Here is a 24,805-nt window from a genome sequence, read left to right as displayed (position 1 = left end):
GTACGATCAAGTATGAAAGAAAAAAATTACAATTAAATCAAATTGCATCATATTTAGTCTACAGCCATGGCCAACTGGTTAGCACTTCGGACCTGTAACCGGAGGGTTGCCGGTTCGAACCCCGACCAGTAGGCACGGCTGAAGCGCCCTTGAGCAAGGCACCTAACCCCTCACTGCTCCCCGAGCACCGCTGTTGATGCAGGCAGCTCACTGCGCCGGGATTAGTGTGTGCTTCACCTCACTGTGTGTACACTGTGTGCTGTGTGTGATTCACTAATTCACGGATTGGGATAAATGCAGAGACCAAATTTCCCTCACGGGATCAAAAGAGTATATATACTTATACTATACTTCTCTGTGTGTTAACCTGCGCACCCATTGCTCTCATTTGAATTACTCGCGAACTCGTGTTTGCATAGATATGGCAAGCATATCAGATGAAAAAGGAGACACAGGGCTATCCATTGGTACCAAGTATATCGATCCTTCTGGGTTATAAAAACAGATGAAGTGACTGCAAAATAATAGCTTCACATAGCTCGACTTACCCGACGTTTTTGTGTGTTTTTGTGGCAAAGCAAGTTCATAATCCAATGCTATCATGTGTTGCAAAGCCTGTTCATAATCCGGTTTTGAGATCCTAGCAAATTCCTCCATGGCATCCAATTCAAGGCTCACATTGCATCCCAATTTCTTCGACAAAGAAACATATTTTTGCCTTTACTTTGTTCATGGCAATGCAGTAAAAAGTTGTTGTAGGAGTCATCATTAGTGCACACACAGACTAACACGTAAACGGTTCCAGTCAGGTCAGATCAGTTTGTGTCACAGATATGGAGCTCAGAAATGTCATTTTTCTTTACTTAATAAAAAAATGGCATTTATTTCAGGCATATATTTAAGGTGCACACCACATTATGTCTGTAAATTGCTCAGCCCCAAATTCCCCTCCACCATGGCTGTTATATTTCCACATGAAAGTCCAGCTGGCAGCTTGCTGTGGTGAAATACATTTCAAAATGTAAGAATTGTATAATACTCTTTTTGTCTTTGTATTATTTAAATGCAAGTATTAATATATGAAATGGTAGGGCTAAATAAAAAAATACTTATTTCCATAAGGCACACACCACATATTTTTTACATTTGCCCAGCACCAGAGAATCCCTCCACCATGGCATCGATATTGCCAGATTCAGATATTTTGCCCTACACACACATGAAAGGCAAGTCGAGCTGCCAGCTTTCAGTAGTGAGATACATGTCAAAATATAAAAAAAAATTATAATACACTTTTTGGTTTTTTATTTATTTAAAAATCTAAATTAAATCAATGCAAGTATTAATACATAAAATAGGGTAGCCTAGACTCTACTAAAAAAAACAATATATAGCATGTCTGTATGACACTTACAATGACCATAATAAATGCTTCTAACTAAAGGTAGTGAAAATGCCCTTAAAACAGTCTAGGGTTCTAAGGGTTAATAACTTTCAAATGGTAGAGCCTGTTCCATTAAAACATAGTAGTCGGGGAGCCAAAGTCTCAAAAGCTCAATAAAATGGGTTGAACCTGACATTTTCAGCCATACTTTTTATTTGTATTTTTCCTGTTAACTTTGAACCAATAATTGGAGGGTATGCTCTGTCGGAAACATTGCGCAAAAAAAAATTGTGGCCATTTGTATGTGTATACCATTCATTTCTTGATAGAAATTTTTAGAAAATGAGTTTTTTCTCAAGTCCTTAGTGGGTTGGGTAAGCTGCCAATTAATGCATTCCGTATGCACAGAACACATGTGGCGACAACATCCAAATGAAAAAAAATAACTCTTAAAACACATTTTTTTACATGATTTTGGCTCAATTTAATGCAAAAATAAGGTGTGTGTGGAATAAAGATCACTGAATTTGACATTAGTGTGTGAAAAATAGTGTAAAAATCAGTTAGTTTAAAAATAGTGTAAAAATCAGTTAAATTCACTGATAGCAACTCAGTATTTGGTCTTGTGATACTCACTCTAGTTTCTCCAGTTTACAGTTGGGATCCTCCAGAAGAGAAGAAAGATGCTTCACTCCTGAGTCTCCTGATTCATTATAACTCAGCTGCAGCTCTCTCATGTGTGAGGGGTTTGATCTCAGTGCTGATGCAAGAGCTCTGAAACCTTCCTCTCCGATACTGCAGTATGACAGGCTGCAGAGAGAAGTAGGAGAAATACAATGTTTTAATAAATGTTCGGTAACACTTTCTATGAAGGTTGTATTTATAACGCCCTATGAATGCATTCATAATGTTTTATAAGGTGTCTATAAAGCATTGTAATGCTCATTATTACCATCTATATGTATTCACAAGACGTCATAACCAGCTTCATGATGCATTATGACAGCTAATTATGAATGATTATAATTTTAATCTGAATAATGCATTATAAATATGTTAAGATCTGCCTACTCACTTGTCAGTTTTATGATGCATCATAACTACTTTGCTTTGCTAAATGTGTATAGTGATGCATAAAGAGTTTTGACTTCTATTGTAATCCTATATATATATATATATATATATAGCATAAGTACATGTAATAAAGTTATAATAATTTATACATCTCCCTACAGCACACAATTATAAACAGCTATGCAATATCATAAGTGTTATTTGTCAGCTCTAAGTAAAGTGACAAGAATATGACCCTATTATTAACAGATATAAGTTTACTGAGTAATTAAAGGGTGCAATGAACTAAGTACCGAGTCTTGCATCTTTACCCCATATGCACAATATTATAAATTACTATGTTAATGTCATAGGTGTTATTTGTCAGCTTTAGGTAAAGTATAGCAAATTAGGTGTTTATAATTGTGTGCTGTAGGGAGATGTATAAATTATTATAACCTTATTACATATACTTATAGCTATAGATATATATAGGACTACAGTAGAAGTCAAAACTCTTTATTCATCACTCTATGCATTTAACAGAGAGAAGTAGTTATGATGCATCATAAAACTGACAATGAGTAGGCAGATCTTGACATATTTATAATGTATTATTTAGATTAAAATTATAATCATTCATAATTAGCTGTCATAATGCATCAAGAAGTTGGTTATGCTGACTTGTGAATACATATAGATGGTAATAATGAGCATTACAATGCTTTATAGACGCCTTATAAAACATTATGAACGCATTCATAGGGTGTTATGAATACAACCTTCATAGAAAGTGTTGTTCCAATACAGAACACCGGAGGTAATGTGCACTTGTTTTACTTAAGTGTGTGGTCATTTTACTAAATTGTGCTTTCATATTCCTAGATTGTGTGCTCAATTTAGTCAATCTTTTTTTTTCTTTTTTACTAAACAGTGTGTTTATTTTACCAGCCTACATTGAGCTCATTTGCTAAAATCACATTCTCATTTTAATATTTGTCAAATGAGCACACAATTTATTAAAGGACAATTCCGGTTTTTAGCACTTTAAGGCCCTTTTCTGGTTTGTTTTGGATGAACTAGAGTGGTGGACACCGAAATTTTGACAATTGGTCCTGTCTCGACTTTTCTGACTCGTTTTGAATCGCCTTTTCACTTCTCAGGGTGGCTGGCAATGGGCATACTGTAGTAGGCTACTCAAACATGTCCTAAAACAACCCTTAACGTTCGTTTTCAAAACTGTGCAACTCACGAGTGGTTAGTGGTGTTCGTTGATGTTCCAAAACAAGTAGCGTAGCGAAATACAGTTTCTGTCGTCTTTTATTTGGCATTTTGTAAAATTCCATTGATTTCTGTCATTGCACGTTGATATTACTGCGCCACCGTCTATGCTTCAGGTTCAAATACGAATCATACATTGCGCCGATATATTTGCTTTTAATAGTCAACGAACTCCACTAACCACTCGGTGAGTTGCACAGTTTTGAAAACGAAACTGCAATTTTCACCGGCCTATTTAGTGCACAGTGGCCGGGTGAGACTCAGTTTATTTTTGATTTTGTGTTTTCTTTTTTTCTTTTTGTTTCGGTCAGGAGGGGCCCTGACCGAACGGACATTTTTACTTGTTTGTTTGTGTGTTATGTCTCTGCCTGCATGAATGGGTTCTGGCTTGGGGGTTGGGAGGCTAAGTTGCTGGTAATGGTCTGGGGATCCGTAGTGTGCACGTGTGCAAATGGTTGTGTGCCGTGAACAAGATTTGCTGTGGTACTCTGCTTGATATCTTGTCGTGACTAGGGTTCTGAAACCTATGGTAGCTTATTGTGTGGTTCTACTCACTTGTTTCCAAGATCCTAGCTGTGCTATGTGACCAATGCTGACCTATTAACCCTTGCTCGAAACCTGTGTGGGTGGAATGCTTCTGACCTGTATGTAATAAAGATTTGTACATTTTCTTAAACATCTGTCTGTGTTGTGGTGGGTGTCCTGGGATTCCGAGCCTGTTCAGGGGTTGTTATCAGCACTAGGCGACATTTGTATTTGTGTGAGAAAAAGTGTAAAAAGACTGATAGACTGAAAGTGTAAAATACTGATAAATTGACTGATAGCAACTCAGTATTTGCTCTTGTGATACTCACTGTAGTTTCTCTAATTTACAGTTGGGATCCTCCAGAAGAGAAGAAAGATGCTTCAGTCCTGAGTCTCCTGCTTTATTCCCACTCAGCTGCAGCTCTCTCATGTGTGAGGGGTTTGATCTCAGTGCTGATGCAAGAGCTATGAAGCCTTCCTCTCCAATACTGCAGGTAACCAGGCTGTAGAAAGATGTAGGAGAAATACTTCATCTTCACTGAATTTGACATCTGAAATTATTTGTAAGTGTGTCTAGGTGTTCGTAAGAAAAAGTGTAAAGGAAATCATGGTCAACTCAGTGTTTGATTTTGTGGTACTCACTCTAGTTTCTCCAGTTTACAGTTGGGATCCTCCAGAAGAGAAGAAAGATGCTTCACTCCTGAGTCTCCCGCTTCATTCTCACTCAGCTGCAGCTCTCTCATGTGTGAGGGGTTTGATCTCAGTGCTGATGCAAGAGCTCTGAAGCCTTCCTCTCCAATATTGCAGTATGACAGGCTGTCGAGAGAAGTAGGAGAAATACTTCATCTTAATTCATTTTTTTAATTTTTAACAGTTGACAATAATCTGTTAAGTGTGTGTGTGTGTGTGTGTCGGTGTCGGTGTGTGTGTGCATGTGTGTGTGTTAGTGAGTCAGAAAGTGAGTCAGTCAGCAGGTAATTCATATCAGTAAAAAAGGCATTTTTTTTGGAGCGGCAACTTTCCATATTCCTTTTTCAAAACTATACTTCTGCTCTTACTTAAGTAAATCAGCCCATGTTGTACTACACAGAAGTAGATGTTCTACAGATCTAACAGCTCAGTTAACGTAAGAATATCCAGCCAACTGCATCTTCTGGTGAGACTGCCAGAGTAGCAACAAGACGAGAGGTATGACAAGAGACGGAAAACCTAGCAAATCGTTGATGTAGCCTCAACCTTTCGGTGAACTTTGCCCTCCTACTGTAAGTGCAGCTTCTTCAATTCCCCAAGGTCTACTGGTCGTGGAGGTGGTCTAGCAACTGTGTTTAAAGACTGTTTTAATTGTAGAATTATACCAACTGATGTTTACTCTACTTTTGAGGTTCAACTTTTTAAAATTCATGCTAATCCCCCTGTCCTCTGTGCATTACTGTACAGACCACCTAAAATTGGTTCTAATTTTATTCAAGAATTCTCTGACCTTTTATCAGTCATGGCCACTCATTCTGACAAATTATTGATTCTTGGGGATTTCAACATTCACATCTGCTGCCCATCAAAACCTTTGGTTCATGAGTTTTTATGCATAGTGGACTTTTTTGACCTCACTCAATCAGTGATGGCACCAACACATCAGAAAGGCCACACTCTAGACCTTGTACTCTAACACCTTTATGCTTACTCAGTCACCTGCTATCAATGATGCCCTGTCCACCTGCTCTGATACGGAAGAATTAGTTAATCTCTTCAACACTTCCTGTTCCGCTACTCTAGACTGTGTTGCCCCTTTAAAACTAAAACGGTCAAAAACCAACTCCACTCCCTGGTTTAATGATTCTACCCATTCTCTTAGACAAGTGTGTAGGAGAAATGAGCGAAAATGGAAAAAAGACAAACTCCAAGTCTCTTATGACATTTTTAGAGATTCTCTAAAGATGTACCAAAACTCTGTTAAGTCAGCTAGAACAGAGTATTACTCTAAGTTGATTGCCAGTAATGCTCACAGACCAAAAATATTGTTTAGTACCATCAACTCTATTTTAAATCCTCCTGCTGCTGTTCTCTTTATCACTCCCACCACTGAAAACTGTGAGAAGTTTCTCAATTTCTTCATTGATAAGATTAATAACATTAAATCTCAAATTCCTTCCTTAATTTCTGATCCCTCAGTTATAAAACTCTCACCCAGCTGCCTTCAGCAGTGGCAACCTGTGTCTCCCTCCCAGCTATTTGAAGTGGTCTTTCATATGAAACCCTCCTCTTGCCACTCAGATGTTTTACCTTCACACCCGTTTAAGGAAGTCTTTAACATCATTTGCCCTGTTGTTTTGGCCATTATCAACAGCTCTCTATCTACTGCAGTGGTCCCCAATAGTTTTAAGCATGCAATTGTCCAACCTCTACTAAAGAAGCCCAGTCTTGATTACAAGGATACAAGGATACAAGGAAGTTTGTCACATGCATATAGTTACTGGAAGTAAGAAATGCAGTGAAATTATGTCTGGTGTCTGCCTATTTGTGCATTAATGGGGGGGGGGGGGTAAAAAGTGCAGTAGAAGAGGGGTTTAGTAGATTAAGTGGTAAGGGCTGCATAAAAAAGGTGGGGGAGGATTGGGATTGGGTGGGGGGCACCAACAAGGAGCACCCAAGATCAACAGGGGCAAGGAAAAACTCCCTTACCAAGGAAGAAACCTTGGGCAGATCCACGGCTCAAGGGGCTAACCCAACTGCCAGGGGTCTTGGTGTGTGTGTTGGGGGGATGACAGGGGAGATGGGATAGTGTGCTGTGTATGTGGGGAGAGGGCAGTGTGCAATATGTGTGTTGGAGAAGCTTCCTCATGAGACAATGTGCTGTGTTTTGGGGGGGGGGGGGGCAGTGTGCTGTAAGTATGTTGGGGATGTGTGTTGGAGAAGCTTCCTGATGAAATAATGTGCTGTGTATGTAGGGGGGGGGCAGGGACTTACTATTGCAAGCAGAGTACTGTATGTATGATGTATGTGAGTGATGACAGTGAAGATGTGTGTGTGTGTGGGCGGGAGGGGAGTGGAGCAGTGACTGTGTGTGTGTGTGTGTGTGTGTGTGTAGTGTGTAGTGTGTGTGTGTGGGCAGTGTGCTGTAAGTATGTTGGATGTGTGTTGGAGAAGCTTCCTGATGAAATAATGTGCTGTGTATGTAGGGGGGGAGGGGCAGGGACTTACTATTTCAAGCAGAGTACTGTATGTATGATGTATGTGAGTGATGACAGTGAAGATGTGTGTGTGGGCGGGGAGTGGAGCAGTGACTGTGTGTACAGTGACCTGAAAAACTATAGGCCTATTTCCAAATTACCTTTTGTGTCAAAGATCCTGGAAAAAGTTGTTCTCTCTCAGGTCACTTCTTATTTGAATGCTTTCAACATCCTAGATAAATTTCAGTCAGGTTTTAGAAAACTTCATAGCACCAAATCTGTTCTACTTAAGGTGCAAAATGATATTCTTTGCTCAGTAGATAATGGTTCTTGTGCCCTCTTAGCACTTCTTTACCTTAGTGCTGCTTTTGATACACTGCAAAAAATGAATTCTAACCAAGTGTTATTAATCTTATATTAAGATTAAAAAATCTATTTGGTATTGTTTTTAGTATGAAAAGACTTACCTAGCGCCCTCTCAAAAGAACATTTTGACTTAATTTACTCTAACACCTTTATGCTTACTCAGTCACCTGCTATCAATGATGCCCTGTCCACCTGCTCTGATACGGAAGAATTAGTTAATCTCTTCAACACTTCCTGTTCCGCTACTCTAGACTGTGTTGCCCCTTTAAAACTAAAACGGTCAAAAACCAACTCCACTCCCTGGTTTAATGATTCTACCCATTCTCTTAGACAAGTGTGTAGGAGAAATGAGCGAAAATGGAAAAAAGACAGCACTGGCAGACAAATTTGCTTGTTTTTAGGACAAATTTGCTTAACGCACTGCCAGACAAATTTGCTTGTTTTCAGGATGAGATGTCTTAAAATAAGTCAATCTTTTTTTAAATTAAGTCAAATGTTTTCACAAGAAAGCGCTAGGTAAGTCTCTTTATACTGAAAATAATACCAACTAGTCTTTTTTATCTTGATATAAGATTAATAACACTTGGTTAGATTTTGTTAGATAAGCAGTTTTGCAGTGTACCATTGACCATAGCATCCTGTTAAAACGTCTGGAGGATGAAGTTGGTCTGCAAGGGGTGGTGTTGAAATGGTTCACATCATATCTGAATGATAGAACATTCTCTGTAAGATTAGGTAATTGCTCTTCGTCCATTGCACCTATCAAATGTGGTGTCCCTCAGGGTTCCATTTTAGGCCCTCTGCTATTCTCCCTATATATGCTGCCTCTTGGCTCCATTTTTAACAAACATAATATTCAATATCACTGCTATGCTGATGACTCTCAATGTTATCTGCCATTAACAGCCGATAGTTCCTGCACCTTGGAAAGCCTGTTTAACTGCTTTAATGACATAAAGAGTTGGATGGCTGCAAACTTCTTACAATTAAATGAAAAGAAAACAGAGATAATTATTTTTGGTCCACTCAGCTCTGTTCCTAAGATAAGAAATGCACTTGGGCCACTGGCTGTAAATTGCCACAGTGAGGTCAGAAATCTAGGTGTTCTCCTAGATTCCCCTTTGAATTTCAATAAACAAGTCAGTAGTGTGGTTAAGGGAAGCTTTTTTCAACTAAGACAAATAGCTAAATTAAAGCCCTGGCTACTGACATAGAAACTGCAATCCATGCTTTTGTTACATCTAGGCTGGACTATTGTAACTCTCTGTATTTAGGTCTGAACCAATCTACCCTTGCTAGACTTCAATTAGTCCAAAATGCAGCAGCTAGGCTGCTTACTGGAACAAAAAAACATATGCACATAAGTCCTGTGCTGGCCCAACTCCATTGGTTACCTGTCAATTACAGAATTCATTTTAAAGTTTTACTTTTTGTTTTCAAAGCCCTAAATGGCACCACAGTATATCTGTGACCTTTTAAGTCCCTACTGTCCTTCTAGGCCACTGAGGTCTTCCTCACAACTTCTTCTATCAGTCCCAAAGGCAACCCTTAAAACTAAAGGTGATAGAGCTTTTTCTATTGCTGCCCCTAGACTCTGGAACAATCTCCCTATAGAAATTAAGTCCTCTCCCACCATCAGTAGTTTTAAATCAAATTTAAAGACCCATCTATTTTCTTTGGCCTATAATGTCCATTAATTTCTCCCCTTGTTTTGGTTGTTTATTTTTTTGTATATTATTTTATTTTTATTTATTTAATCTTATTTCTATTTCTTTTCTGCATTATATTAACTGGCATCTAACTTTACTGTACATCTTTCTCTAGGCCTATAGTAGTAGTAGTAGTTTCAGTAACCATATGTTTATTTTTATCTACAATCATAATCTGTTTATTATTATTATTATTATTATTATTATTATTATTATTATTATTATTATTATTATGTATTTTCATTTAATTATTTTTTATTTTTTGTCATTTATGTCTTTATTTTTTTGTTTTTATTACTGTTTATTTTATTTCTGAGCACCTTGGGTCAATAACATTGCGTTTAAGTGTGCTATATAAATAAATATGACTTGACTTGACAATGTTGTCAATACAGGACAGACAGACACGGTCTGCTGAGAAAAAAGATAGACTAGCTACTCTGCCACTATGTCCGACTGGACACGCCTGGGCTATATGTAGCCAATCTTAAAAGAATGAGTCGAGTAATGGTCTGCTGGGTTTGAAACCAAAAGCAAGTGATGGAATGTCCGTCGTCTGTAGCAAAGAGGGAATCTAATGGGGATGCGATGGAAGAACAACTTGAGTTAAGACAACTATGAGCCGCCTGTCATCTATAGCAGAAGGGGATCTAATATTGATGCAAATGCCAATCTATGAGTTGACATTCCAAACAAGTGAACTTGTCTGGCATGATAGCCAATGGTCAAGGAGTCCTGTGCAGATTGGTCAGACCATCATTTGCCGCAGTGGTGGCTGTACCAAACCTAAAAATGGGTTCTTGAGGTTTAACTTAACATGACATGCAGGGCAATGAGCTTGCAGTTGCAGAGCTCAGGGTCAGTTTAGGTGAGTACAGCTTGGCAACTAAGGCACCTTAAAGATGAAGCAAGAGGGTTTTATAAAGAGCAGAACATGAAGAGCAGAAAGAGAAACTAAAGATTCAATAATTTCCATAGATTGACCTGGGTGTGATCTGGGAAAAATATTGTTGGTATGATGCGGTGACCCCATGAGGGAAAACCAGGGACGCGGTCCCTGGCTGGGTAAGAGACTCGGGCACGAATGCGGTTCGCGCCGGCGGGAGATGATGAGGAAAGGGGAAAGGTAGCGACTTGGTCGCTACATGGGGAGGAGGAGGAGGTTGTGCAGCAACCCTGGGTCTGCAACAGGGCTGGACTGGCCATCTGGCATACCGGGCATTTTCCCAGTGGGCCGGCGTACTTTTTGGGCCGATCAAATTAAATTATTATTTGTTATTGTTAATTTAAAACACGGGCAACAAATCGGCCCAAAGCAAGGACAGTCACGGCCCATTGGTTCAATTTCTATACTGACACTAGACTGGCCCAATAACAACTCTACCCTTCCCACATTGGCTCAGAGCCAAAATTCAGAGAAAGCGTCAAAATTAATAAATAAAGTGCATGCAGAAGTTGCAGCAGGTAAAGGCGGGATGTCAATTGTGTGCGGGCAGCCGTGGCCTACTGGTTAGCGCTTCGGACTTGTAACCGGAGGGTTGCCGGTTCGATCCCCGACCAGTAGGCACGGCTGAAGTGCCCTTGAGCAAGGCACCTAACCCCTCACTGCTCCCCGAGGGCCGCCGTAGCAGGCAACTCACTGCGCCGGGATTAGTGTGTGCTTCACCTCACCGTTCGTTCACTGTGTGCTGAGTGTGTTTCACTAATTCACAAATTGGGATAAATGCAGAGACCAAATTTCCCTCACAGGATCAAAAGAGTATATACTTACTTACTTATTTGTACGCAACACTCAGGTAGCCTATGTCAGCAATAGTTTGAACTTTAGTGAGGAGAGGTAAGCAAACGCAGGCTATTACAAGGCAGAGGGATGAGGAGGAGAATGTATAGCGTGGCAAACGAAGCTTCATAATTAACACACTCACAGAGTGCGGTCTGGGTAACATTTCATGCTGCTGATGATGATGATGACTTGCTGTGGCCATCAGTCAAATATCACAGCATACATTACTTTAGCATTGTTTTTATTGCTAACATTGGTCCTTAACATGGTCACATTTTCAGCTGAATTTTCCACATTAACATGACATTTTCTATGTCAACATAGCTTTTGACTAGGACAACCATATCATTGGCTATCATATAACATAATATTCAAATTATTTGACAAAGGGTTCCCCTGGTAAAGATGGGTGAAAGTACAATATTTCAAGTTATCTTCATCCAAAAGGAAATATTTACATAAGAAAAGGAAAGATTTTCATAAATCACTGAGAGACATCAATGTGAGCTGAGCTCATGGAGCTCTGAGTGTAGTAGCCTACTTCAGGTTCTTCTAGCAGAGCCTCCTCTTTGACAAGTGCTTTTATTTACACTAGTCAAAAGTTTGGAGTCACTTAGAAATGTCCTTGTTTTCATGATTAATGTTGTAAATGACTATTGTAGAAAGAAATGGCGGATTTTTAATGCAATATACAGATGCCCATTATCAGCAACCATTCATCCAATGTTCCAAAGGCACATTCTGTTTACTAATCTGATATCATTTTCAAAGGCTAACTGTGAAAACATTGGAGAACCATTTTGCAATTATGTAAGCACATAATGTAATCTGAAAACTGCTGCCCTGATTAAAAAAAAAAAAAAAAACAATGCAACTGATCTCAGCTGGTATTCTGTTTATAATGGAGTGGAATGGAAATTTCTATGTGACCCCAACCTTTTGAATGGCAGTGTATACTTGAGTATAGAGATTGTGTACTCCAGCCACCTTGGACCACCAATGAGTCAGAAAGCACGAGTGAGTACAGTCTTGCACAGTCACTTGCACTGCTCCACGGCACTTAGTTCAATACACATTTTTAAGGGTAGCCTAATGCCAGGATTGCATATTAGTGAGTGTGCATGACCGATTGTAGTGGGCCGTTCGGGCCAAAAATGCCCGGGCCGATTTTTTGTCCTAGTCCAGCCCTGGTCTGCAAAGAGAAAAGAGGGGAGGCTTGATTAGCTGGAATAGAGAAAAAGAGACCGCAGTAGTGGAGGGCTGCACGCGGCCACCCATAACTTGCTGGGTTGACAAAGCATGTTGCATGGCCAAAGGGAGAGACGCCGGAGGAACGGAGCTCCGCGCTGCGGTGCAGGTGGTTGGTTGATTGGCAGCAGGAGGGAAAGAGAAAAGGATTGAGCATCTGCTCAACACTCTGAGGAGAAGTTTCAGGAGAAAATCGGGAAAGTGTTGGCCTTGATTTGAAATAGTTAATGAATGTATGTTTATAAATGTATGTGATAAATGAGTTTGAGTAATCAAGGGGTAGCAATACGTGGCAATTTTGCAATATGAAGTGCAAAGGAGAAATCCAGGAAGCAATTAAAATACTGAAATACTGTAGCTAACCACAGTAGCTAAGTGCTGAGCAGCAACACATTATTAGAGAGGATTCAAAGGAACAGGGCAGAGCTACACGCTGGTGTAGGTGCTCCCTTGGTCAGCTAGGGAAGGCTTTAATATGCTGCCACTCTCTGAACACAGATGAAGGCGACGGAAGCAACGGCTCCTGTGTATCAGCTGCCTTACGGCCAAAGCCGGCACTGAGTTGGGGTAAAAGCGATGCTCCCTTAAATACATTTTGTGACCACCACATGGATTATATTTTGTTACTATTTCATGTAGACATGGTCTTCTTTGTTTCATGCAGCAGCAAACTGACCTAAACTCCGCATCTCTCTCTCTCACACACGCTGGGACTCCATATTTGCGCATGCATGGATCAGAATGATACCAGATTGTTGCGGCACAGAATCTGGCCGTATGACAGTTCAGCTCGGTGTTCATTAAAGGTTAGCATCATGAACACCGCAGTGCAATTAAGTTCTTATCTCAAGTCAGATGTGATAGAGATAAGACTCTTTAAACAGGCAAAGTGGTAGCAGTCAGCTGCATGTGGAGCCTTAGCTGTAGAACGCAGCTGGGTTGGTTAGCTGTTTGTTACGGCTCCCACACACAGCTGCGTGCATCGCGTTGCTGGAGACGCATCCCATTCACTTTACATGGGCTCATGTGATCCGTTGCCGAACTGAATTGTGGGTCCGTCGCGTCGCGTTTCTCCCGCTGCTCGCGTTGAGGAGTTCAGCTGTTGCTGCACCGACAGACGGCACCGGCCAATCAAGCCAATCTACGGACGGCACCAAACAATCACATTACGGTTTTACTTCAAGTCATTTGCATAGCTACCGTCGGGAACACCCACTGGAATGTGTTGACGGAACGCAGCTGTGTGTGGGAGCCGTTATGTATAGGAATGCCACCTATTACCGCCTATCCCCTACTTCCGCTCTCTTTCATGTATGTGTCACTTATTCATTTCTACACAAACCAAGACGGCAGATTCCTAAAGAAACGCAAGCACCCACACCATAAGTGTATTTAAATTAGCTATGTACCAAAAATTACATTTTACCATGACTCGAAGGGCTTTAAACAGTGTTGTAAGACTGCGTGTAGAAATCCGCTTGGAGCTCCAGTGGAATTTTGATTAGCGACGAGAATTCTCGGTCTAACCGTTCATGTGCCGCGTGAAAGAGCGGAAATAGGCACCCACCAGCCCAGCACTAAACTCTGAGCGTGGAAAACAAAATCGGATATTTCAGGCAGTAAAAGCCCCTGGCAGGGGCGGAGCCAGACATTTGAAACATTGGGGGCTTAGCCCCATAGACATAATATACTATAGACGCTGCATCGACCGCTACTCCCTACTAGCGCTGACGAGACGTGGAGCCACCATCTTGGACCGGTCATCCACTCCACTCAGTGTAATCTGTTTGGTCGGTGAGATGAGCTGTCAGCGCACTTAATTAATCATATCTCACTGAATACCGAACAGATTTTCACACATTTTTTTTTTGCTGCAAAGGTCATACATGTAGCTATGATACAGGCCACATTGTTCGAAAATACAAAATACAACCAATAGTACGGTAATGTTAAATCTTACTTGTGAAAAGTAAATCCCCCGAGTATGGTCCGCCGATTTGAGCAGGAACATGCTGCACAGTGCTGTCATCTTTTACCAGTTTGTTGACTGCCCAACTAGGAAAAACAGGACAATAGACCTCATGTATGCAAACGTGAGGGACGCTTACAGTGCCACCCCCCTTCCCCCACTGGGGAAGTCGGACCATAACCTCATTCATCTTCAGCCAATGTACAAGCCAAAAGTTCAGAGGCTACCAGTTGCCACGCGCACCTTCAGGAAGTGGACACCAGAAGCGGATGAGGCTTTGAGAGACTGCTTTGAGTCCACTGACTGGAGTGTGCTACTGAATGGAGAGGACTTAGAGGAGGCCACACATTGCACTACTGACTATCTGAACTTTTGTATGGACATTGTTGTTCCCACAAGGACTGTACGCTGCTATCCAAATAACAAGCCTTGGATAACCAGTAATGTCAAGACCCTTCTCAATAGGAAAAAGATGGCGTTTAAAGAGGGGGACATGGCAGAGCTGAGGCAAGTACAGGGGGAACTCAAGAAGAAGCTGAAAGAGGCTAAGGAGGACTACAGAAGGAAGATGGAACAGAAGTTGCAGGAGAACAACATGAAGGAGGTGTGGGACTGTATGAAATCCATCACTGGCCTTAAGAAGAGCAGCAGCTCTGAGGAGGGAGACCTGGTCAGGGCGAACCAGCTGAACCACTTTTACAACAGGTTCGATTGCCCTGCACCAGCGCCAAGTACTGCTACTGCTCTTGTTAGCGTGCCCGCCCTACCCCCACCTCCCAGTCTCCCAGTCTCCCCAGCTCTGCATCCTGGGGACATCCAACGACCTGAGCCCCCATCACCCCACACCCTGCCCCCGCCTGATGCCTCCTTGCCTGTGCCATCACTGGATATTGCACCCCTCCCCCACATGGCGACCACGAACAATGAGGTGACAACGACTTCAGTCAACAGCCATCAGACACACAGACCCCAGAAGCACTCCCTCTCCCCTCCTCTCCCCCCCTCCACCATCACTGCACATCAGACTATCGCACCTCTCCCCCACACAGTGACCACGAGCAGTGCGGCAACAATGGCTTCAGCCAACGGCCATCAGGTTCTAGCTACACGACAACCCTCTCAGAAGCACTCCTCCTACCCCTCCACTCCCCTCATCCCCCCCATCATTACAGCTTCCGAAGTAAGCTATCTGTTAAAAAGACTTCATCCTCGTAAGGCAGCCGGGCCTGACAGACTGTGTCCAAGGCTACTCAAGGCCTGTGCTGCTGAACTGGGGGAGCCACTGAAGCACATCTTCAACTGGAGTCTACGTCTCGGACAAGTTCCAACACTGTGGAAGACATCATGTCTCACCCCTGTCCCTAAAAAGCCACATCCTAGTGAGCTTAATGACTACAGACCTGTCGCTCTAACATCACATGTGATGAAGACAATGGAGCGACTCGTCTTAGGTATGCTCAGACCCCAGGTACGCCATGCACTAGACCCGTTACAGTTTGCATACCAGGAGAAAGTGGGCGTGGACGATGCCATCACTTATCTTCTACACAGGACACATACTCACCTAGACAAGGGGAAAAGTGCTGTGAGAATCATGTTCTTTGATTTCTCAAGTGCTTTTAACACCATCCAACCCCTCAGACTGGGAGACAAGCTCTTGCAGATGGGTGTGGACGCTCACCTGGTAACCTGGATTACAGACTACCTGACCGAGCGACCACAGTTCGTCAGACTGAAGAACTGTCTCTCTGACACTGTGATCAGCAGCACCGGAGCGCCACAGGGAACTGTGCTCTCTCCAGTCCTGTTCACCCTGTACACATCTGACTTCTGTTACAACACCGAGTCATGCCACATGCAGAAGTTTTCTGACGATACTGCAATTGTGGGGTGTATCAGGGACGAGCAAGAGGAGGAGTACAGGAGCCTGGTGGAGGACTTTGTGCAATGGTGCAAACTCAATCACCTTCAACTCAACACTTCAAAGACCAAGGAGATGGTGGTGGATTTCCGCAGGTCTAAGCCCGCTCTGCTACCAGTCTCCATTGATGGGGTCAATGTGGAGGCGGTAAGCACCTACAAGTATCTGGGTCTCCACCTGGACAATAAACTGGACTGGTCAGCCAACACTGACGCACTCTACAAGAAAGGGCAGAGCAGGCTGTACTTCCTGAGGAGGCTGCGGTCCTTCAATGTGTGCAGCAAGCTCCTCAGGATGTTCTATCAGTCTGTTGTGGCCAGCGTCCTCTTCTATGCAGTGGTATGCTGGGGAGGAAGTACAAAGAAGAAGGATGCTGGGCGACTTGACAGGCTGTTAAGGAAGGCTGGCTCTGTAGTGGGAGCTGAACTGGAGTGCATCACTTCAATATCTGACAAAAGGACCCTGAACAAACTGATCAACATCTTGGACAATGAATGCCACCCACTCTACAGCACTATTAAAAAGCAAAAGAGCTTGATCAGCTGGAGATTTCGCTCACTGACTTGCGCAACAGACAGACTGAGGAAGTCATTTGTCCCCAGGGCCATTGAACTGTTCAATGCATCACTAAAGGGAAGAGGAGAGATAGACTTCTCTGCTTAGTCTGTCTGCCTCTCCACCCTCTCCATGTTTGAGTACTGACTACCCACTACTGCTTTACTACTGTTTTACTAATGTCCACAGTCTATTGTTTTTACTACCGCTTTCCTGCTACACTGTTTTTCATGTTTTTCATGCTATATTAGCACACATGATCAATGGCTTCTGCTACAATAATACTGAATGGCTGTAACCCTATTACCTCAACCTGTTTCTGCACTGACATAGTTTTTATAGTTTTTTATATTACCTTGTCTACATTATATTATACTTTGCTCTCCTATTTGTCCATATTATTTATGCTGGTCTCTAGACCTTATTATTGCACTGTTGGACTAATGCTGGATTACTTGTTGCACCTTCACCATGACACTCACTCTCTGAGCACCTTACCATGCACACATAACTAAAGGACTACTGTTGGACTACTTTTTGCACCTTCACCAGGACACTTACTCTCTTGAGCACCTTACCATGCACACATAACTAAGGGACTACTGTTGGACTACTTTTTTTGGCACCTTCACCAGGACAGTCACTCTCTTGAGCACCTTACCATACACACAGAACTACTGTTGGACTACTTTGCACCTTCACCATGATACTCACTCTCTTGAGCACCTCACTTTGCACACAGAACTACAGGCCCTGTCAATACAAGCGTCTCATACTTGACCACCCTCAAGCACACTGTTTTTTTTTGCATTTAATTTATATAGTATATTTAGTTTTGTTAGTTTTTCTTATCTCCTACTGTCTGTATTGTACAGTGGAGTTTGGTTATATGTTTATACTTATACTTATATTTACCATTTGCTGTAAGTGCATGTTGTGTGTGATGTCTGTATGCTACTGAGACCCCCTGAATTTCCCCTTGGGGATCAATAAAGTATTTATCTATCTATCTATCTATCTATCTATCTATCTATCTATCTATCTATCTTGTGTTTTCTGCTGCAACGCAACGAGGAGTATGACAGGTCCAAGATGGCGGCCGCATTTCTTGTTTCCAGCAGCCAATGCGGCGTCTATGTATATTATGTCTATGCTTAGCCCAGTGTCACACACAGGAAGGCTAGGGGGGTCCGGGGGCATGCCCTACCGGCAGAAAATTTTGAAAAATAACCCCTTAAATAATGACTTCTAGTGAATTCTGTGTACTGTAAACTAATGGACACATTGAGACTTTAAACATGTGAGACTCAAGGTATATCTGACTGGCACTTTGGGTCTTTCAAGGGGGGTCTATAGGCATTTGGTTTCGATTTTCTAATTGGAGTAAGTCTTTGTGACAACAAGTCATGATACATTTCATAATGTTTGATCGTTGTTTTGGTATGAAGCATCTTTTACGTAACGAATGTGCACTCTAGAAAGTGAAAGTAGCCAAACCTAGGCATACTATGTCGGCCTACTATATTGTTGTTTTGGTATGAAGCATCTTTTGCGTAATGAATGCGCACTCTAGAAAGTGAAAGTAGCCTAACCTTGGCCTATATGCGCTCTGTGTCTGAGCTGTCTGTGTACGTCCGCAAATCTCAAATGGAGAACACATCAATCCCATGTTTTTTTTGCCCTAAAATGCATGAAACATGCAAGTTCAAAATCCCGCCGGTAGCCACGTTACATCTCTGTTTCATATTTGCCTAGGCTACTAGCCTACAATAAATGAATTGAACGAACTCAACTGACAACAGGTAAATCTACTGATTCGGTCATTTAGACTCTATGAATACAGTACAACAAACTTTCTGTCTTTCTGAAATTTATTTGTGTATTCCGGGGTACAGTAGCCTAATTGCCTAATGTTTTGACAATCGTTTTTCTTACCGGCTTGTTGTTTAAACTGTAATCCATGCTTTTGTTACATCTAGGCTGGACTATTGTAACTCTCTGTATTTAGGTCTGAACCAATCTACCCTTGCTAGACTTCAGTTAGTCCAAAATGCAGCAGCTAGGCTTCTTACTGGAACAAAGAAACATATGCATATAAGTCCTGTGCTGGCCCAACTCCATTGGTTACCTGTCAATTACAGAATTCATTTTAAAGTTTTACTTTTTGTTTTCAAAGCCCTAAATGGAATGGCACCACAGTATATCTGTGACCTTTTAAGTCCCCACTGTCCTTCTAGGCCACTGAGGTCTTCCTCACAACTTCTTCTATCAGTCCCAAAGGCAACCCTTAAAACTAAAGGTGATGGAGCTTTTTCTGTTGCTGCCCCTAGACTCTGGAACAATCTCCCTATAGAAATTAAGTCCTCTCCCACCATCAGTAGTTTTAAATCAAATTTAAAGACCCATCTATTTTCTTTGGCCTATAATGTCCATTAATTTCTCCCCTTGTTTGGTTGTTTATTTTATTTTATTATTATTTATTTAATCTTATTTCTATTTTTTTCTGCATTATATTAACTGGCATCTAACTTTACTGTACATCTTTCTCTAGGCCTATAGTAGTAGTAGTTTCAGTAACCATATGTTTATTTTTATCTACAATCATAATCTGTTTATTATTATTATTATTATTATTATTATTATTATTTTGTATTTTCATTTATTTATTTTATTTTTTGTCATTTATGTCTTTATTTTATGTTTTTATTACTGTTTCTTTTTTTTTAATTTATGAGCACCTTGGGTCAATAACATTGCGTTTAAGTGTGCTATATAAATAAATATGACTTGACTTGACTTGACTTAAACTGACTGCGCCGCTCTGAACTTTCCTGCCAGGTTTATGACGTAAACCGCTACATCTCGGCTCTGGCATTGCCTAAACTCATCGTGTGGTAAATCAGATTATCTGTCAATATTGGGGTTTGAAAATAAGGGATATTTGCTCAGTATTAGTACATTTTGTAACATTTATAGAGAAACCGAGGGGAAGTTAAATTAGAAATTAGAATCTTTGGAAATTGAAAACACATAAAAAAAAGAATTCAGGGCTTTTGAAAACAAATTCAGGGCTTGATCCCCCGAAGCCACCCCCTCGCTCCGCCAATGGCCCCTGGTAAGAACCAAACCAGATTTGGGTCAAATCTACACAACTACTGTACGGCTACTGAAAAATGTAAGGTTCATTTATCCCTCAGTGAGGGAGTGACAGACTGACTGACTGAGAGAGTGAGTCAGTGGTGTGTGTGTGTGTGTGTGTGTGTGCGTGTGTGTGTGTGTGTGTGTGTGTGGAATAAAGATAACCGAATTTCACAACTGAAATACTTTTTAAGTGTATGTGGCAGAGTTTCCGCTAGAAAAAAAATGATGCCGGTCAAAGTGACCGGCAGAGGTTTCGTTTTCCGGACTTTTTGATAATATGCCGGTCAAATATACTATTATCCCTTCTTAATTAGTCAAATTGAGGAAAACTGGAGACAGGCTATGTAGCTTAAAGAATGACATAATCAGGCTGTATGTGCAACATGTTCATTAGCCTAACTTAAACATGCCTAACAAGATCTAGCCAGTATATTTTCATGGACAGCAAGAGTCCGCTTCGTTCGTTGTTTTAAAAAGGCTACGTTGTTTGTTGCTGCATGCTACCCACGTTATCTCCAGTGGTGACTGTTTAACTTACACAGATGCGCACACACAAGAATGAGCGCTCACACCACTACCCCCTAATGCTATGCCTCTTTATTTGATAAAAATAAATTAAGAAATGTTTCCTATTCTGGGAAATGTTTAGTTTCTTTTTCTTTCGGCTGAGGTTCAATGATACCGTTTAATTGTGCCAGAAATTATCCGCGGACCAGTAATCGCCTCGTCGAGGAGGCCCTAACCCTGTAGATCATAGACAGAGAACGCATAGGCCTACTGCTTTGGGTAAAGAACACTTTGCATGTCCAGTGTACAGGGAGAGTGACAGTGTCTTGGAGCGGCCGCACCCCCCGCAACTCCGTCACTGATTCCGACAGATACGCCCGACACTTCTGCTTTTTATCTGGTGGTGGTGGAACTTATCATCATCCATCGCGTCTGGCCTCTGAAAAAACTTTTAAGGCTAGTCTGCCTGGGCCTGGCCATGTTTGAACCGCCTCACTCATTTGTTGTTTAACATGGACGTTTTAAGCCGTGTGCGCTTCCTATTTGAAATGCAGCATAGGCTAAGCGTGTTGTTTAATAGCTTACTTTTCAAACGGTAGAGCCTGTTCATTTAAAAACATAGCCAGAGGACGTATAATAGCCTATAGGCTTATTCTCAAATTCAGATTGCGTTAGGGGACGGGATTATTAGCCAATTTCAATCGGACAATTTGACCGGAGAGACTTAATTTTGTCGGACATTTCATTTTTTTTCCGGCCAATGTCCGGTAATTACCGGACAACGGAAACCCTGGTATGTGGGTGTTTGTGTGAGATAAAGTGTGAAAATCAGTAACTGTCAAATTCACTGATAGCAACTCAGTATTTGTTCTTGTGGTACTCACTCTAGTTTCTCCAGTTTACAGTTGGGATCCTCCAGAGGAGAAGAAAGATGCTTCACTCCTGAGTCTCCTGGTTTATTCCCACTCAGCTGCAGCTCTCTCATGTGTGAGGGGTTTGATCTCAGTGCTGATGCAAGAGCTCTGAAGCCTTCCTCTCCAATACTGCAGTTATCCAGGCTGTAGAGAGAAGTAGGAGAAATACTTCATCTTCATTTCCTTTTGGACAACTAGGAACACTTTTTGCTGAATTTGGCTTATTACAGTATATCAAAACTCTACACACAGCCAAATAAGACATAGCACTTGGAGATAAACAAGTCACATCTATGCCAAACTGAAACACTGCAATCAAAACTCAACAATCCTTTCTAAAAATGTAATTATTACAACAAAACCATACACACCATTTGAATTACTTTTTCAAACTAGATGTACCGCGTAGCGGTACAAAATATGACCGCCGCTCAGTCCTGCACATCCATTCCGCGAAAATAAATCATATTAATGAATTTGTCTCCATCTTCTACTCCATCCCCCACTCTTGAAACTTTTGTGTATGCTTGTTTGGAATGTGTGTTTGCACACATTCCGCACACAAAGTAGCCTACTGGTGCTGCAAAGGTGAATAGATTTGTTTCTGGGCCAAAAAATCTGTAACATTGTTATAAAACCTTTAAAATCTCTAAACAATCACAAGTAGGGCAGTTCATCACAGTCCATCCATTGCAACTGGACTGATGAAAGGTACACCTGTAGGCTACATTGTATTTGGGAAAAGCAGAAGGTAGCAGCATAATGTATTTATTTATTATTAAACAAAACAATCCCTGTCAGTTCCATGCAGTTTTCAACAGCTATCAAGAGGAGAGGTCATGTTATGGATTTTTGTGAATGTTTCTTCTTCTTCTACATATGCATAATAGTCATCTAGTTCAAATGATATTCAGCTTTATTGTCAATGCACAAATTAAATACCAGTAGTCTAAAACAAAATGCCGTTTTACCCAGTGGTGCAAATAACTGACATGTCCAAAAGGGCCTACATGAAATGCGTTGCGAGACTGTTCATACACATTTTAACGGGCAAAGTTGAAGAGCTACTGTCCGTTATTGTTTGTGCAAATAATATGCTGATTCATGTTTCCTTGCATTTTGCAACCATGAGGTCCATGGTTAAGCTCAATCTTTTGACGCAATCTTTTGATTTTCACCCAGCCTAGTTAATTTTGCGATTGAGATATCCACGCACTGGCGCCCCCCCTGCGACGTGTTCGCCCCCCGGTTTTAGAGCTATTCTAAATGCAAAAATGCATAGAGGGAGTTATGACAAAACCGTGACTGTTAACAAACTATAAGCTATATAAGGTAGGCCCTATGCTAGGCCTATTACACAACACAAATTGTCACTATGCTGGCGACCCAAATAAAATCTCCTTTGGAACCAATGGCTTACACCTTGCAGTATCAAGCTGCCACCTCTTGGCGAAAAGTTAATCGTTTTGCATATCAGTAGTAATACATTTCACGTAGCTGTGAATCACGGAAAGGGTGAATGAAGTGGACACTTCTAAATGGAACCCAACCCACTGTACTGTAACGTGCATGCGTGCGTGCTACGGTTTTCGAGATATTCACAGAAAACTGTGTCTGCCCTACCCTCCTTTCGGGGGTCCAGTCCAGCGGGGGGGCTACAGATCAAAACAAACTAACAAGTATTTCCTACTTCTAATTATGACCGCCACGCAGCAAAGCGGCGGTCATATAGATTTAGTCAGATTTCTTTTTTTTTTCGCATGTCCAAATTTCCGTCAAGGATTCCCGGGACACTGAAAGACCGGGGTACACGAAACTTGGTGGGCATGTAACCCCACATGGATAGCATGGAACCATCGTTTTTCGTTTTGATCTGTAGCCCCCCCGCTGGACTGCACCCCCCGAAAGGAGGATATCTTGAGAACCGTGAACCGTGAATATCTTGAGAACCGTAAGGTGTAGGAGGATCTTTTTTTTTTGTATGTTGATCTCAAGGGGCCATGTCAGCCCATTCCATAACCACTCATTTCATGTATAGCGCCACCTAGTTAAACACAAAAAAGTAAAAATGATCGCAGGTATCTGTGACCTAACATAGTCAAAACTGCGCGAAATTGAAAGTGTAGGATCATTATGACACCCTCCGAATGCATGCCAAGTTTTGTGAACTTTCGTTCATGGGGGGCCTTACAATAAAATAATTTATGTGTACATTTAGTGACCGTACACCAACAAGGATTCCCGGGATACTGAAAGACCGGGGTACACGAAACTTGGTGGGCATGTAACCCCACATGGATAGCATGGAACCATCGTTTTTCGTTTTGATCTGTAGCCCCCCCGCTGGACTGCACCCCCGAAAGGAGGATATCTTGAGAACCGTGAACCGTGAATATCTTGAGAACCGTAAGGTGTAGGAGGATCTTTTTTTTTTGTATGTTGATCTCAAGGGGCCATGTCAGCCCATTCCATAACCACTCATTTCATGTATAGCGCCACCTAGTTAAACACAAAAAAGTAAAAATGATCGCAGGTATCTGTGACCTAACATAGTCAAAACTGCGCGAAATTGAAAGTGTAGGATCATTATGACACCCTCCGAATGCATGCCAAGTTTTGTGAACTTTCGTTCATCGGGGGCCTTACAATAAAATAATTTATGTGTACATTTAGTGACCGTACACCAACAAGGATTCCCGGGACACTGAAAGACCGGGGTACACGAAACTTGGTGGGCATGTAACCCCACATGGATAGCATGGAACCATCGTTTTTTGTTTTGATCTGTAGCCCCCCCGCTGTACTGGACCCCCCGAAAGGAGGGTAAGGCAGACACAGCTTTCTGTGAATATCTTGAGAACCGTAGGGCCTAGGATGACCAATTTTTTCTGTATGTTTGCCTCCAGGGGTCATGTTAACCCATTCCATGTGCACACATGTGCATAAACAGATATACGTATGACACATACCCACACAGTAGACATATGTACGCATGCATGCACATGCACAAACACACATACGCAGGCAAACACACAAGCACGCACACACACACCCACACACACACACACATAAACATAAACGTGTACACGCACACATGCACACAATTCAAGAATCTCTGAATTATAAACAGGCAAGATGGGGGTGGGGTTGTATAAAATGATTTTTACATGTGAAATCTATGAACTAATCATGTTTTGGTACTTGTTGTCTAGCAGATACCAGTGAGAATTGAGTGTGGATAATGCAATTTAGTGAGAATCATATAGGCCTTTTAGCATGATT

At 41.6% G+C, this 24,805-nt stretch overlaps 1 protein-coding gene across 1 annotated transcript in view; it reads right to left on the bottom strand.

Moving 5' to 3' along the window:
* The window catches only part of LOC143127849 (uncharacterized), a 102,905-nt gene that overhangs the window by 12,268 nt on the left and 65,832 nt on the right, over positions 1–24,805 (bottom strand). The window contains exons 12-14 of the mRNA XM_076289563.1: positions 21,494–21,667; positions 4,886–5,059; positions 4,573–4,746 (exon numbers count right to left, since the gene is read on the bottom strand). Coding sequence (XP_076145678.1) covers positions 4,573–4,746; positions 4,886–5,059; positions 21,494–21,667 — 522 coding nt within the window. The remainder of the gene's footprint in view (positions 1–4,572; positions 4,747–4,885; positions 5,060–21,493; positions 21,668–24,805) is intronic.

Source organism: Alosa pseudoharengus, unplaced genomic scaffold (assembly GCF_046254945.1).
Source record: "Alosa pseudoharengus isolate Yale_2024_CS ecotype anadromous, Long Island Sound unplaced genomic scaffold, YU_APseudo_1.1 YU_APseudo_1.1_scf_17, whole genome shotgun sequence".
In the NCBI taxonomy this organism is placed as follows: domain Eukaryota; kingdom Metazoa; phylum Chordata; class Actinopteri; order Clupeiformes; family Clupeidae; genus Alosa; species Alosa pseudoharengus.
The sequence above is the reverse complement of the archived record's forward strand: the minus strand, read 5'-3'. Positions and strand labels throughout refer to the sequence as shown.